We start from the raw sequence: 17,387 nt of genomic DNA, 5'->3' as shown, positions 1-17,387 counted from the left end.
AGGTCCATTTTAATTATATCAAACTGGATCGCGGAAATCTATATACAGTATTTATTTTTTTTTCCTTTTTTTTTGAGTGGTGCAGCCACTCCATTGCGTAGCTATTTGTGTTCCTAAGTATGTGTACGCGTCCAAGCATGGATATGTACAACCCCTCGCTAATACCTGGATGGCACTGTTGAGCAGCGACACACACACACACGCGCGCGCACGCACACGCGCGCATATACACTGCCGTTCACTTCCTTGTTTACGGCCCGACTAAACTGTCTCTTCTCTCTAAATGTACTTCTTCATGGTTTTGATCAAAACGGCTTCATTACTTCATTTCTGACTTAACCTAGCATCTCGTTTGGAATATAAACGCTTCTAGGGAGACTTTAGTTGTGACAGCGCGAGGTAGGAAGATTGGAAGATTATGCCTCCCGGTTTTGGGGAGTAATGGAAGGTGGGGCTTTTCAGAATAAAATCTGCGCAATCTGCTTGGCACTATAGCGCCATTATTTTTGAAAAATTCTGGTGTATTCAAGGTGCTAATTGACTCCGCAGTCAATTAGCACCTTGAATGCACCAGAATTTTTCAAAAATCAAAAACCCCATCTGAAAAGGTTTTGTGCCAGGGACGCACGCCCAGAAGAGAATATTTGTGTTTTTAAAAAAAACAACTGAAAAGTATTAACCGGAGCTTGTGACTATAATTGGATCCATTGGAACACAGTTTTTATTTTTTATTTTTTTTCATTTCCTGAAAAGTAATGGTTTTGGACATGCAAGGTTTCCACCGACAAATGCTTCGATCATACAATTTGGAGCAACGGAAGCTCTATCATGAGTAAAATATATAGCGGAAGTGGAGCCTCCTCCCCACTTCCATTTCGTCTTTACAGTCGCGCAAATGTATCTTAATATAAATAGAAATCTTCTAAGCATAAATAGCTTGCCGCTTAGCAGAAATGGAAATAAAAAAATATAATGTAAAGATATTTTAAAATATATTTTCGTGAACGAATATGGAAGCTTCTTTACTCAGATTTGGGGAGCTGTAGTTCCAGACTCTATATAGCATATAGATTGTGGAATAGTTGTCTGGCTACGCAAGACTACACCGACAGTGACGATATATGATATACAGTATATGCCATGTTTATTGACCCACATGTGAATTAATCACACAGATACTTCATGCCTGCAGCGTGTAAAGGCCTTTAGGCTTACTGTGTGCGTCGGCTTCGTGTCTCTCTCTCTCTCACGGATGAATATCTATACAGCTTCCAGCTGATCCCCAGGTAAATCTCCTCCGCTGTCCGCGTGACAGATGTCAAAATGAAACGGCTTTACTGCAATCCTGTGTCATTGATCGCACTGGACCACTGCATCCCCCAGTCCTCCCAGCTCTGTCTGATAGTGGAAGAGAACCCCAGAGACACTGGACCACTGCATCCCCCATTCCTCCCAGCTCTGTCTGATAGTGGAAGAGAAACACTGGACCACTGCATCCCCCAGTCCTCCCAGCTCTGTCTGATAGTGGAAGAGAACCCCAGAGACAGGATCAGGTGCAAGAGAGATGAAGAAGACAAGGACAAATACTGATCAGTGTTGAATTTGTCGACTAAAACTAGGACAAATGTTCGTCAACTACCTTTTTTCACTGACTGATTTTGACCGGCTAAATGGAAACTAAATGAAAACTAAGCTATGATGACTAAGACTAAATGTATTTACAATTTTGTTAAATAAAAATTAGACTAAAATGTTAGGAAGGGACTAGTGGACAAGAGATCCAGTATAAGTCATTTTACACTTGGTTGCATGCTGACAATAGCAGATCTACAAGCTCACAGCGCTGCAACGCGTTGTGAGCTTGTAGATCGGCTATTTTGTAAAATGAGTCGGCATCAATGGGCAGAGAGAGGAGATGTACAATGGAGCGGGGCGGACACAGAGAGGAAGAACCACCACAGTCCCGTTAACTTTCCAGTAGGGCTGCGACTGTCGATTTGTTACTTTACGATTATTTGCTACCATCGATAACTTTTTTTCAATTCACACAATGTGTGAATTGTTGTGTGACGTGTGAACGCAAAACAATTGTGAGTAGCCGGTCAACAAATTCAGCAGTAGGGTAGGCTAAATGTTCTAATGACGATTGATTGTCAATTATCTTGTATATTTGATTAAATCGATTAGCCCGTCGGCACCCCTACTTTCCCCTAGCGGAACGGCTAACGTTCCAGCAGAAACAAAAATAAATAATACACTTTGTTCTTCCTTCTTTATCCCTATATTTGTTCTGTCTTATTAAAGTCAGACCGCAGAATCACCAAGCTTTACACGCTGATAAATGATCAGTTACTGTAAAAGTCATCCTAATAATTTCTTCTGACAGGCTGCTACCCTCTGATCCAGGGGTGGGCAACTTTGACGATGGAGAGGGCCACTATATTTCCACACTCACTCCCTAGGGCCATATATTACTGTCGTCGCAAAAATATTATATATTTTTGCTATTTTTGCTATATTCGAATTGAAATGTTTAATTATTTTGTACTATTTTTGAATTGGAATCCTGAAAATTAACATTTTTATGTAATTTCAAATGCCTTTTAATTATACTTGTGTTGAGCAATCTACTAATTTAGACTGAAGTAATTAAAGCGGGTCATGTTTGCATGTTGTGGAATTGTAAACAGCTGAAACCAATATTATATCAGTATCCTGACATTAACCTGAGGGCCACATTAAGTGAAGGTGGGGGCCGCATGTGGCCCCCGGGCCGCCAGTTGCCCACCCCTGCTCTGATCCTAACATGCTCCGTCTCCACCTTGCTCTCTCTCTCAGCCTCACTCCATTATTTTATTCTCTCTTCATTTTTTCTCCCCTGCCCCCCCCCCCCCTCCCCCCCTTTGTCCCGCTTTGATGTGCTGCTCTATCAGAAGACCATTCACTGAGGTGCTTCTCTGGCAGAAAAATAGATGAGCCATGGGGCTTGTATGTCTAGCCCTGCCTCATCCCCCCATTCACCTCTGTGTCCTCTCTCTCACACACACACACACACACACACACACACACACACACACACACACACACACACACACACACACACACACACAGAGAGAGAGAGAGACTTGTCGTGGGCCATTTGGTGTGGATGTAGCTGAGGTGTTAAGGTGTGTGCCTATGGGCTTTCATGGAATGTGACATCCATAATGCAGATGCTGGCTATATATGGGGAGAAAAGAGAGTGTTTTCCCCCGCCCGGCTTTCAGAATAATCTCTCCAACAGGGAGTGGGGTGGTAGAGGCGGACGGTACTTGGCAGATAGGGTGCTGCCGTGGCTAATATTTTTCCTCACAAGGACAGCGAGTGAGAACCGCAAGCAGACAAGAGGTCAATGGATAGGAGGTCCTGGCTGGCACTACTTCTCAACCCGCAGGCAGACGAGAGGTCAATGGATAGGTCCTGGCTGGCACTACTTCTCAACCCGCAGGCAGCCGGTGTCCCGGTTCTCACTCGCTGTCCACCAGCTCCAAGCTCAGTCTTGTCCTAGTCCACCACCATGCAGCAGCAATTAAACTGCCTGCGCTGCGCTCGGCCAAACGACTCAAACGCTAATCTAAAAAGGCTGAACAGACACGCTATCGTTATGCTATTTGTTGACAAGTCAACGACACAAGTAGCCTGCACCAGGCACTTTCAAACAGCTGGGAGATAGTGGCCCAGGGGTAGAGTGACCGGATGGGAACCATAAGGTTCCCAGTTTGAACCCGGGCTCCCCCAGAGTTAGGCCCCATTTACACTGGCAGCCAAATCCAGCCCGAATCTGATCTGAGCCACATCCAGATTGGAATCTGATTTGTTTAAATGAGTCATGTGACATGTTAGACTGGGGCCTATAGTGTCGAAGTGTCCTTGAGCAAGACTCTGAACCCCTAATTGCTCCCGATGTGCAGGTTCGTGCCCTGCATGGTTTCCTCTGGCATCGGTGTGTGAATGTGTGTGTGAATGTGTGTGTGAATGGGTGAATGTAATGCACAATCTCTGCGCCCAGGATAAGGCGCTATATAAAGGCGCTATATAAATGCACCATTTACCATTTCCAAAATGGCACCCCCTTAGGATAACTATTTTTAAAGTGAAGAAGATATCGTATCGTTTCCATCCTCTACTCTGGCCCTGTCGTCACCACCACGGAAAACTGCATCATGGGAGTACCTTCAGCCGCCCCCCCACCATCTCTCATCAACTATTCATGACAGTGTCTCAACACCGATGCAGCTGACCTGTGCTGCTCGTAGGATTATTGGAAGGCCGATGGAATCACGGCTCAGTGACCTGAGGCCCCTTTCAACAGTGTGTATGTGTAATCTGCCCCTTTCAACAGTGTGTATGTGTAATCTGCCCCTTTCAACAGTGTGTATGATGTGTAATCTGCTATCTTGGACCATGTCTTGGCTCTTGATGATATAGCGCAGTGGTTCCCAAAGTGGCGTCTGGGGACCCCCAGGGGTCCTTGATGGAGTTCCAGGGGGTCCCCAGCTAAATTATACTCTGAGAGTGTACACATGGAACCAAACGGACCCTAACGGGTCTGTTTGGTTCCATTAATCAGACTAGACAGATCGATTAAGCGAGCAGGCAAGGTGACAGGGACCAAGCTTGACTCTGTGGCGGTGATGGCAGAGAAGAGGACTCTGGCTAAGACACTAGCCATTCTGGATGATGTCAGTCACCCACTGCACACAGCACTTTATTCTCAGAAGAGCAAATTCAGTAACAGGTTTTTATCCGAGACATGTAGCACAGATAGACTTAAGTACTCCTTTATCCCAAGGGCCATTAGACTATTATAATGAATCAAAATGAGGGCCGTGGGGGGGAGACGAGGAGGGAGGGGGTTGGTCAGTTCATGTATGTTTTGTTTTTGTTTTGTAGTGGTGTTGCACTCTTAACTCATGCCTTTTTAACTTATAGCTATTGTCTTTTTCTACTGCATTCTATTTACTGTTTTACTGTCTGTCTGTACGTCTGTACACTCTCAGAGTTAAATTAACATTGATTTTACAACAGAGAGAGAGATAGAAATGCCATTAAATGGGAGTCCATAGACTAATGCAAGTCAAACTGGGGGGTCCTTGAAATTAAACGGGTTGAGAATCTCTGCTAGAGCAGTAAAAATCCTCTCTTATGGGGGTCCCTGGCATATCTTTTCAAATGGAGGTCCACGGGCTAATTATTGTCAATTTGGGGGTCCTTGACATGAAAAGGTTTGGGAAACACTGATACACCTCCAAACCCCCAGTGCAGGCACCCGCCAAAGATTTAGCTGCTAGCTAGCAGTGCAACTCCAGTTCAAGCTGCGTCTGTCTGTGTTGGGCGTCGCATTATTATGCTTACATTTGGAAATGCCTGACGTCACAGCGCTGGCATCTTGCAAATCGGTGACATTAGACAAACGGTCGATACCGGTGCAAATACAGGTGTTTGTGTGCAATGGTTACTGTGATGTGACAAGAGAGGTGTGATCCGAGCACTATACAAAAAGGTTAAACAACTCCTAAGAGTTCATCAGGGCATGCCCTGATGAAGACAATAGGCCTATCTCACAGCCCGCTTTTCACGCCCACTTCCGGTAAATAGTGGTGTCTTTAACATTAGCATTTACACGTTTTTTTCTCTGGAGAATCTAAGTACATTTTCTAATGTAAAAATGTGACAGACCAATATTATTATGAAGCAAACAAGATGGTAAATCAGCTCGAACAGATAGAACAAACCTTACCTTGAGAAAACAAAAGTTGTAGACTTCTTAAATTACCTCTGTTAACATGTAGCGTCTATGGAGTGACGTCACGCTATCACCACTAACCCCAAAAGGGGGCGTATTAAGGGGGGCGGGGAAATTCTGTGAGATAGGCTTATTAGGAGTCGAAACATGTTGGCTTTTTAACTTTAATAAAGTTACCCTGATTTTACATTTGCCCTCTCCTCCCTTTTGTACCTTTTAGTAGTGTTCAGATCACCCCTCTTATTTCTTGTTCTATAGTCCTGTTGATCCTTGAAGCACCAACCGTACCTTTTTAACTTTAATAAAGTTACCCTGATTTTGCATTCGCCCTCTCCTCCCTTTTGTACCTTTTAGTAGTGCTCAGATCACCCCTCTTCTGTCTTGTTCTATAGTCCTGTTGATCCTTGAAGCACCAACCGTACCTTTTTAACTTTTGTACCTCCACTGAGCACCTGCTTGATCTCTTTTTTTTCCTTTTTTTTCGGTTTCTGTCATGTGTTACATCAGACCAGAGCTATCAGCCCAGAGCTAGATCAGTGAGACACAGCAGGGGTCTTCAATGTTTTCTAGGCCGAGGACTCTTAGCAGAGAGAGAGAGAGATGAAGCAGGGACTCCTACAACGTTGCACACAATTGTGTGCAACAGTTTGCCCAAAGCTGCAAGGCGTTGTGAGTTTGTAGGTCTGCTACAAATGTTTGGCTAATGTTCCTCTTTAACTCTTTGAGAGTTTCAAGGATTTCTATATAGTTTTTAGACTTCTCTATGGCAGAATGGCGTTTTTGAATGATTTATTGAAAAATCTCTGTTGTGAATGTGTGACAACGAAAGACCTTCAGAGAAAGCTTGGCTTGTCTGCTTCCAGGAAAAAAATTAACTGAGTTGATAAAATGTTTAGTTTTTGTGTTGGAAGCCATTTAAAAGAGCCTGCATTTACACTGGGTAGTGTTTCTAGGACAACAAAAAAAGTTATGCCCGGTTGAAGTTTTATTTTCTAAATAACTTTTTTTCTGCTGGGCGTACATAGCCATGCAATATCTCATTTTAAAGGGTGAGTTGTCTAGTTCAATTAAAATAAAATAAAAAGTTTCTCACATGTACCACTGTAGATATTTTGCCATCTATAAATAGCATGGTCAGTCATGATCAATCTGACCTATCCAGCTAAAAGTCCCCCTAGCTCTGAAAGGGAACATCATATAAACTCAATTCTTTTTTGGGGTAAAATTAGACATTCTAACGCACATTTTGATATATACCATGTTTACATAGTCTTACCAGTACCTTGTCTATTCATGCATGTATCTCAAAAACCTGTTGTGAAGAAACAGTTTTGATAAAAAACACATCCAAGGACATTGTTTTGATATGACTTTGTGCCCATGATATGTATCAAAATATAGACTTGAATGTATACTGTATTATAACAAAAAATTGGGTTCTTACCATCTACCGTTACAGAGTAAATCACAGTTGAAACTCGCTTAGTCAAACCATAAACCTCAGAATAGTGAACAAAATAGCCATGACAGGTCTAACTCATTGTAAAAGCGTCTTTTATTTTTTATGACTACTAACATAATACAATTATAATAAATATTACAGAAAATAAATAGGCCTACATACAAAACAGTTGTCCCCAAACCACTGCATTCCAGTTGTTCTTGACGGTGTGTGTGTGTGTGTAGGCTAAATTTAAAAAAAACAACTGAAATGAATGAATGCATCCGGTTCAGTGTCGGAGAACTCCATCGCAGTCTTGACTCTTCGTCTTCATCATCATCATCATCATCATCATCATCATCCTCCTCCTCCTCCTCATCTGATGCCAGTTCTAAATATATAAAAATAAACATTTAGCTGTAGTCAGCCCGGCCAATAGCCAGTTGGGGGGGGGACGGGGGACGTAGGCTATCTGACATCATCGTCATCATCATCATCACACGGAGACACACTAAACAATGTACAATCATGATTGTATACAATATACAATGAATGCGATTATCATGCAAGCTCAGACGTCAATGAAACGTCATACAGATCTTATATAATACGCTACTGTTAGCTTCACTCCCCGTCCCCCCTCCGATCCTTGTAGCAAGGTCATCATAACCACGCGTTGCTTCAGTAAACGATGCATGTTTGTTCTCCGTCTTTGTAGACAGTAAATAAAAGGAGCGAACATTACTCTAAAGATCAGATCGCCTATAAGGCACGCTACAATATAAAATACTTGTACTGCCATGCGTGCATGCCTGCTACGATACATTTGTACTGCACCAACCAACCGATCGACACCAACCCCCCCTCCAGCCATTAGCCAGCACCAATGCACCAACCCCCCCATTAGCCAGCACCTTTGGTGCTGGCTAATGGCTGGGGGCCATCGTGGTGAGTCATTCTGGCGTCATGATCTGACTAGTAGTAGTAATTATCCAAGCATCTATTTGTAGCGATCATCTTATGATTTCTGATCACTATAGAAGGGCATTTTCTACAATAAGATTACCTCAAAACATTCCGGGTTGATCGTCTTCTTCAATGGTTTCCCGGTATAGCTCATCGGACGACGATGGGGAGACAATGAAAAAAGGAGGGAGGGAGCAGCGAGTCTCGCTGTAAGCACTGGACCAGGGCTACTCCGCCTGGAGAAGGCGACTGGGACGCGTATGGATCAATACTACTACCACAAAACTCGCTCAAATAAATAGTACTGCTTTCAACTTTTTCTGCTAGAAAATCGCTCGGGCGAGACGGCAAAACAATAAACTATGAAGACTCCCTCTGCCCCCACTGTTTACAGGGGGTGGGACCAGCTTCCAATGGCAACACGTACACGTGTGTCACGTGACACGGGTTTTCTGGGTAATGTAGTTGGAATATAAGCTCAGGAATTTAAACAGCGCTTCGGAGCATATTAATATGTTTAGATTAATCAAAAACTCTGAAGACGCCAATTGGCGTCATTGATCATTTACGGAATTCTGATGAAGACGCCAATTGGCGTCTTTCACCTTCTAAGGGTATAGGGATGGTAACAATTTGTTTTACTATCTCACAGATTTTGGCGGAAATATTTGGAGTATCTCTGATAACCTCCTAGAGCAGGGGTTCCCAAACCTTTTTGGACCAGGTACCCCTTTTGGGGTAGACATTTTTCCAGGTACCCCCTCATCCTCGCAACACCGATAAGAATATACTTACAACCACAAGTGTACATTTAGTCTTTTTGTCTTTTTGTTGTTTCTGCAGCATGCGTCCTGCTGTTACTGTTTGGGGTCACGACAGGTTGACTGATGTTGTAGTTTTAGTAATCATGTCAGCTATTGGCCCAAAGCAAACATGGGAGAAACACAATGAACAACACAAAAAATAAGTTTATTGCGCAACTTGGCAGAAATGACCAAGTAGATAAACATAATTTGAATGTTTAAATTAATGTTTTTTTTTCTGGGAATTATTTCGGGTTTTAGTCATAGTTTTAGTCATAGTCTCTTGAACAGTTTTAGTCACCTGGAATGTTTTAGTATTAGTCTAGTTTTTGTCGACTAAATATAAGATTTTAGGCGACTAAATCTACAGTTGATTCAGTCGACGAAAATGTATTTTGGCGGGGCTTGATGCCGAGCCATGATTTGATCTACAAGCTCACAACAAAGTGTAAAATGACTTGTATTTTACTTATACTGGATCTCTCTTGTCCACTAGTCCCTTCCTAACATTTTTGTCTAGTTTTTATTTTTTGACGAAATTTTATTTAGTCTTAGTCATCATAGCCTCGGAAACCCAGACGTTTTTTTTTCCAGGGAGAAAAAAAAAGTCTGGGTCCGAGTCCACTTCAATTCGGCATAGAGTAGCGCAAACATCTCTCACTCTCTGCTGATTTCTGATCGTCTGCACCTTTGTTAAATTGACACACACACACATGTACACACACTCCTCTCTCTCTCTCTGTCGCTCTAAGTAATTAGTCTCATGTCACGCAGCTCCGCATAGTTTCTCCCGGCGGATCCTGCCGGGAGCTGCCTATGCCATAAAAAGCATAGGTGAGTTCCAGGCTATAGTCATCATAGCTTCATAGTTTTAGTCAACAAAATCAACACTGCTGTAAACCTTGCCATGTGTTCCAGTAGGATGCCAGGATGGAGTCTGTGTGGCCCTGGGGCATGTGCTGGGCTTGGAGGAGGAGGTGATGATTGCTGAGGCGGCTGCTACCAGGGTTGGATGTGGGTCTGAAGTTCTTGAATTTCTGAAGGGAAGTCGGTGATTTGTATCGTGGTGGCTGGGAATATGAGCTACGCCGATTCGGTGACGACGTTAATACAGATGATTCGAGTCGCTGCGAGAGGGCCTTTGATTGAGAGCGAGAACGAACGGCCTTTGTTTCTAAATGGGAACACCTACCTGATTGTCAGAGACCCCAGAGAATCCGAGGAATGGCAGTAAAATGTGACTTCTGAGGGTTCTGCTTGGGAGTTATATTTTAACTCCCAATTATTAATCAGTGGATCAAGTGAAGAGACAAAACAATAATTTTGACGAGACAATAGTTGCAGATCTGGTTTGACTTTGAATGGGTGAATGGGGGAAAAGTCTTGTACCAACTCCACTTCAGTGTCATTTATCTGGAGTGATCTCAAGATAAATGGCTCTATAGCCTTGATGAACGACAAAGCTGCTGCTTATACTTGCATGCACGCAAATACACACAACTGAAAAGATGTACCCTATTTTCAGGCTACTGTTTCAACGTATGTGCACACACACACACACACACACACACACACACACACACACACACACACACACAGAGAGAGAGAGCAGAATCCTTGTTCCTTTGACCATTATCTGCCGGTCCACACTGTCATCAGATAAACACTCTATGGAGTGCAGCTTTTTAGACATCAAAGTAATGTCTGATTGCAGCTGGTGGCTCCAGGGCTTCCGGTTGGGTTGTAGTTTCAAAGTTTTACTTGTCGTCAGTACTTCTTATCTTCTTTGCCCCTTTGGCATCTTAAGAACTCTCTTTGTTGCCTATAGCATGGGGTTCACACAACAAATTAATTTTGGTGGAGAGATGGAACATCAGATGTTCACCATTGACAGAATTTCTAACTCATGTGGCACGGTGGTGTAGTCGGTAGCGCTGTCGCATCAGAAGGTCCTGGGTTCGATTCTCGCTGGGGGACGCTGTGGGTGTCGGGGGTGTGATCTCTCCTCTGTGTCATCAGTGCCCATAACCTGGGTGGGGTTGGCCAAAGGACCTTTCTGTGTGGAGTGTCCCCAAGGGTAGGTACCCTCACAAAAAACATGCAGTCATGCTGGTCTCTTTACTGCCTCCCCCTGGCCAAACGGGGCACCTGATGGAGGGGAAAGGATCTGGTTGGATTAACGTGTTGTTCACTCCACACGCTACGTCCTAACGGAGAAACTCTCCCCTGCCAGGCGATAAGAAGCGGCCTGCTCACTCCTCACGCATTGAAGAAAGCATGAGCTCAGTCCGGGGCTCTCCCCAGGTTGGCAGAGGGAGAGTAGCGCCCAGGATTGCAGCGTAGGCAATTGGCCGCCAGGTGAAAAATGGGTTACAAAATCGTGGGATAATTACAAAAATAACTCAGGGGGACATTATGCCAATAGACTGGATTAGACAATGAACGTACAGTAAGGTAGGTATCTGTTAGCTGTGTGTTTGCGAACATCTAATTATTGCCCGGGTCCATTGAACCACAGGGAATCTGTCACGGGATAATGGAGTATGCTTTGTGACGACAATTAAGTCACCTCCTGCTGTAGACGGACGTGTGCGAACATAATAAGCAGTAGAATAAATACTATGCGGGGTTTGATTTGTATACCAAAAGCAGAGGATGCTGGGACATCTTCACCATTTAAGCTCCGCCATCTTCATCGTCACCAACATCAGATGTACAAGCTCACAGTGGGATGCATTGTGATACGTTGTGAGCTTAAATCTGCTATTACTTTTTTTGGCTTTTGTGCCTTTACCGACAGTATCAAGTGAAGACGGACAAGAAAGAGGGAGAGGGAAGGGGAGAGACATGCAGCAAAGGTCGTCACAAACGGGACTCAAACACGCGACACGCTGCCAGGCCAAAGCCTATACATGCGCCTGGACCACTTGGCCAGCGGGCGCCCCAAATCTGCTCTTATTTTATTTGTAATTTTGAGGGATATTTTTTTGTTATTGTAAAACCCCACCCCCCAAAAAATGAAAGAAAGAAAAAAACATTCTTGTCACAAAAAAAATACGCCGATATAATGAAGGACCAGAAGAAGGTAAAAAGCGGAGGCCTGTATGTCTTTATTCCAGTGGAGTTTGATGACGTTAAAGCTAGCCACAGACCATGCAAAGGCTCAAGCGAGCCCCTAATTAGGCCCATGTCAGAGCTGCCCTCAGCCCTCTCAGGCTCAGGACGAAAAACAAAGCCGAGAGAGAGAGAAAGTGAGAAGAAACGCCTTGAGTCGCTGACGCATTCCATTAACGGGAGGAAACCTAACTAGATCGATGTCTCTGCTGCTCTCTTTTCCTTTTTTTTTAACGGGGTTACTTTGAGAAAGTCTCTCGAATAAAACGCTGCTTTGTTGTTGGTTCATTTTCTATCATCAATGCATCCTTTGTTTCCTGGATCCAGTGTATTGATTCTACAGCCTCCACGGCTGGGCCAACTCGCTGATTTTGGCTGCACTGTGTGCAGCAGTGGTGGAAAGTAACTAAGTACATTTGCATTTTTGCACAATGAGTACTTTATATACTTTTGGTACTTTAAATACATTTTGATGCCCAATACTTTTGTACTTTTACGCAAGTACATTTTGGATTCTGAACTTTTACTTGTATCAATGTATTTCTCTATTGCAGTGTTTATACTTTTACTTAAATACTTTTATTTTATTTTAAAGGACCACTTCACCCCTTTTCAACATCTCTTCATATAATTGGTCCTCACTAATGTTCATGATAAAACACCACATTTTTTTCCTACTCAGTCTGTGTCTCATAGGAGGGCTTTGGGCAGTTCGGACACCCGTCCACCAGTGACATCATCATTAGGCAGATTTTTTTTTAAACTAGATTTGTTTTAAAATATATTTAAATTTGTATTATCGTGAGAACGATGGCTTCAACTTTTGCATTGCAACTTTTCAGGAAAAGAAAGCCTGCCATTTCTATTAGCTTGGATTCACCATCGATGATGTCACTGGTGGACGGGTTTCTGAACTGCCCACAGCCTTCCTATGAGACACAGACTGAGTAAGAAAAAATTGTGGTATTTTATCATGAACATTAGTTAGGACCAATTATAGGAAGAGAAGTTGAAAAGTGGTGAAGTGGTCCTTTAAGTGAGGTTTTTTTGAGTACTTTTTCCCACCACTGGTGTGCAGAGAGTTCTGGGCTGTGCGTCCCTCTGTGGCAGAGCCTAAAGGAGGCTGCTAGGACTTGGGCTGGTCCCTCTGTGGCAGAGCCTAAAGGAGGCTGCTAGGACTTGGGCTGGTCCCTCTGTGGCAGAGCCTAAAGGAGGCTGCTAGGACTTGGGCTGGTCCCTCTGTGGCAGAGCCTAAAGGAGGCTGCTAGGACTTGGGCTGGTCCCTCTGTGGCAGAGCCTAAAGGAGGCTGCTAGGACTTGGGCTGGTCCCTCTGTGGCAGAGCCTAAAGGAGGCTGCTAGGACTTGGGCTGGTCCCTCTGTGGCAGAGCCTAAAGGAGGCTGCTAGGACTTGGGCTGGTCCCTCTGTGGCAGAGCCTAAAGGAGGCTGCTAGGACTTGGGCTGGTCCCTCTGTGGCAGAGCCTAAAGGAGGCTGCTAGGACTTGGACTGGTCCCTCTGTGGCAGAGCCTAAAGGAGGCTGCTAGGACTTGGGCTGATTGTTGACGATCCGCTCGGCTGCCCTCGATACATTTGCGGGACTTGGCCTGGAAGGAGGAAGGGAGAGCTGAGATTAAAGTTTTAAGAAGAACACCTGAACACCTCTCTTGCTATCGCTCTTTTCCCTCTCTCTCGCTCTTGCTCTCATGCCCTTTCTCCTTCCCTGGCTAGTGCACTCTCTATCTCTCTGTCGCACGCGCACACACACACACACACACACACACACACACACACACACACACAGAGCTTATGCATGCACACATTTATTTTCATACTGTACATCTCTCGACTTTTTCCATGTGCCCTTCTTGCCCTCTTTATCTTGCTCCCTGTCTCTCTCTCACACACACTTCCTTGAAGATAAATAATCATCGTAAATTAGTAGTTGAATAATCAACTTTCATGCACGGTCAGTCCCTAGCATATTCAGTATGCGTATGTTGTTTTTTTCTTTCTCTTTTTTCCTTTTTTTTAATTGGCGCCCCATATTTTCAATTCTCGCCCAGCGAGAGTCTTCGGCCACCTTTCTGTCAACAGGGAAAATTAATCGCAAATGGAAGCAGTCATTTGTGTCCGTTCTGGTTAGACGCCGCTAATTGGACGACACCATCTGTGGTGTAGATCCAAACATGACTGCATCTCAGTGACCTGCATGGATTCAGGGCATTCACTTTAGCATGTTTTACTGGTTTCTTTAGTAATTGGCCAGGCCTGACTCAGGAGGCGACCGACTATAAAACTAATGGATGGATGTTTCATCCCACTTAAGAAGCTGTTATTAAAAATACTAGACCGGTGCCCGGCTGTAGAGCACCGAGTCGGTAACGATGGAAGTTGGAGATCCATACCCCACCTGGCTATGCGATACCCGTTGTACCCGTGTCAGAGAAAAAGTTAGTCGACTAACTTCTTTCGTCATAGTTTTAGTCGACGAAATCAACACTGCATTGTTGTCTCTCTCTGTCTTTCTGTAGCTCTTTCCTCTCTCTCTCTCTCTCTCTCTCTCTCTCTCTCTCTCTCTCTCCTCTCTCTCCTCTCTCTCTCTCTCCTCATGCTCTGCTGCTGTGGTGTGGTTCATTGCTGCAATGGAGCTCTGGCCCTTGAACCCCCAGGGAGTGAGGTCTTAGTGGAGTGGGTTTTATGGCGCCTCGTGTCTCACTCACATGCGCATAATCTTCATCATGGAGCCTTTTAAAAGTTATTGTTGTATTTTGCATCGGAGGTCTGCCGTGTCCGATAGGATTGCAGCGCTCGCCGTAATGGGGTGTCAGATGAGCTACTGGAGGCTAAGATGCAGTAGTAAGTGTGTTAATAATATTACCCGGCTCGCTTTCCAGGGTTGTGGTGAATTAACTTTCGATTCAATTACCTTTTCATCTCAAAAAATGAAAATTGAAAATGCAGCTCACATAATCACGACAAGGCCTTTGATTGAGCAAACTCGTTCCAGACTGAATTGTATTGAAAATGTGGAATAAAGTTAACTTGGAGTTGCATCCCTAGACTAACAGTGTGTGTGTGTGTGTGTGTGTGTGTGTGTGTGTGTGTGTGTGTGTGTGTGTGTGTGTGTGTGTGTGTGTGTGTGTGTGTGTGTGTGTGTGTGTGTGTGTGTGTGTGTGTGTGTGTGTGTGTGTGTGTGTGTGTGTGTGTGTGTGTGTGTGTGCTTTTATTCCAGGTTTCTGCATGGGGAGGCTACGTGTTCATCATCAATCTGATACCTCTGCATGTGTTTGTCCTGCTGCTGATGCAGCGCTATAGCAGAAGACTGTACATCGGTAAGGAACACACACAAACAAACACACACACATGATTCAACTAAAGACGTGCAGTCACGTTCAGACGCCGACCCCCGCAGGCGTTTTCCGTTCTACCTGCGGCGGCGGCGCGTCCCGAGAGAGTCAGAAACACCGGTTCTCTGTGAGAGTCCGTGAGAAGTCTTCCGGCTTTATATCCTGCACGATATCGACTTCCCCCCCACCACCAAAGACGACCCCCGCTGAACGCCCGTTCCCACGTCTGTGTCCGTCTCACGGCCATGCATGCCAAGCTTCAGCCAGTGGTGGAGAAAGTATTCACATGCTTTACTTAAGTGAAAGTATAAATACTGCAATACACTTTTTTACAAAATTCACAAATTGTACATGAGTAAAAAAGTATTGGTACCAAAATGTACCAAAAGTAAAATGCAGAAAGTTCCATTTCATGTTTTCAACTGTATAAATATATTTAGAAAATAGCCGATCTTCAAGCTCACAATGCGACGCATTGTGAGCTTGTAGATCGGCTATTTTCAAATGGCCGAAATGTATATAGCGCATATTAATTGTATGTTTTTCTAAATCTACAAAGTAACTAGTAACTAAAGTTGTCAAATAATAGTAACGGAGTAAAAGTACAATATTTGTCACTGAAATGTAGTGGAGTAGAAGTAAAAGTACTGAACATTTGACATACTCAAGTAAAGTACAAATATCTCTAGTACTTAAGTAACTGTACTTTACACCACTGGCTTAGGCCATGAGTCACTCACACACACACACACACACACACACACACACATCGCGGCCGACGAAACACACGCCTACACACTGCAGCCACCCGAATCTTCTCCTTTAGCGTGTGAAAAAACCTGAGCGCAGAGAAGTAGTGAAAAGCATTGGAAGGTACAGTAGTAGACCTAGCACGTATCTATTCTCTTTTGTTTTTTTTCTCTTAGACGTCTTTTTTCCCAGATGGCGTTCCATGCCAAAGTCTTTTTTCGTTCCCTGCCAAAGTCTTTTTTGACAGTCTTTCTTTTTTGTTTTATTGATTCAGAATGGCCTCTCTTATATCTACCGTATAAGTCACACATTTGTCACATAGCATATGATGCTATGTGAAATCTGTTCTCAGCATTTGACCCATCTCTTGGAGCGGGTGAGCCGCTCGTGAAACGTAAAGCAGCCTATAAGCCATTTTTACGCTTACATGATTACTCAAGTAACGATTCAAGTCAATAACTAGTTAATTCAACAATTTGAGAATTATCCAATATCAAAGTAATCCCTGTTATTCCAGCCGTGCGACCACTCGAGCCAACTTTAGAAATGAGCCAAGTCCTTGGTCTAAGAAAGACTGAAAAAGTGGGAAAACATGAAAACTGTTCTGGTTTAGCACGAACCACTTTTCTAATTAAAAAACAGCAACAATGTGTTGCGTTTATCACCAAAAAGGTGATAAATGCTGAAAGGTAATCATTTAAGATTTTGTTTTTTTTAATTTATTTGGCATATTGACACTTTTTTACGGTTATTGCCTAAACCAGAAGCGGTTACAGAAAGTTCTGGTTTAGCACGAACCCCTTTCCTAATTAAAAAAACAACAACAAGGTGTTGCGTTTATCACCAAAAGGGTGATAAATACTGAAAGGTAATCATTTAAGATATATATTTTTTTTATTGCCTAAACCAGAAGCGGTTACAGATTATACTCCTGGCGGGGAGGTAACCGACTATGTGCTGTGTACAATTCTGTAAAAACACTGAATCGATGGTCATCTTGGCCGCAGGCTGGAGGAGGGTGAAGATAAATGATACGGCATCAAGCGTCATTTACATCTGATTAGAGGTTATTATTCAACGTCAAACCCCCTGCCTCTTATCTCAGAGTGCAGTGAAAATCAATGGCCACCCCCATTTTTTTTTAACCCAGTCATGACGGGAACCCCTTTTGGTGTTTTAAC

General features: G+C 43.7%; 1 protein-coding gene across 1 annotated transcript in view; it reads left to right on the top strand.

The window, feature by feature from the left end:
- Positions 1-17,387, top strand: part of LOC306938588 (dolichyl-diphosphooligosaccharide--protein glycosyltransferase subunit STT3B) — a 170,535-nt gene that overhangs the window by 112,152 nt on the left and 40,996 nt on the right. The window contains exon 5 of the mRNA XM_079522829.1: positions 15,342-15,441. Coding sequence (XP_079378955.1) covers positions 15,342-15,441 — 100 coding nt within the window. The remainder of the gene's footprint in view (positions 1-15,341; positions 15,442-17,387) is intronic.

The sequence above is a fragment of the Electrona antarctica genome (genome assembly GCF_951216825.1).
Source record: "Electrona antarctica genome assembly, chromosome: 15".
NCBI classification, from domain to species: domain Eukaryota; kingdom Metazoa; phylum Chordata; class Actinopteri; order Myctophiformes; family Myctophidae; genus Electrona; species Electrona antarctica.
This window is presented reverse-complemented; position numbering and strand designations above follow the sequence as displayed.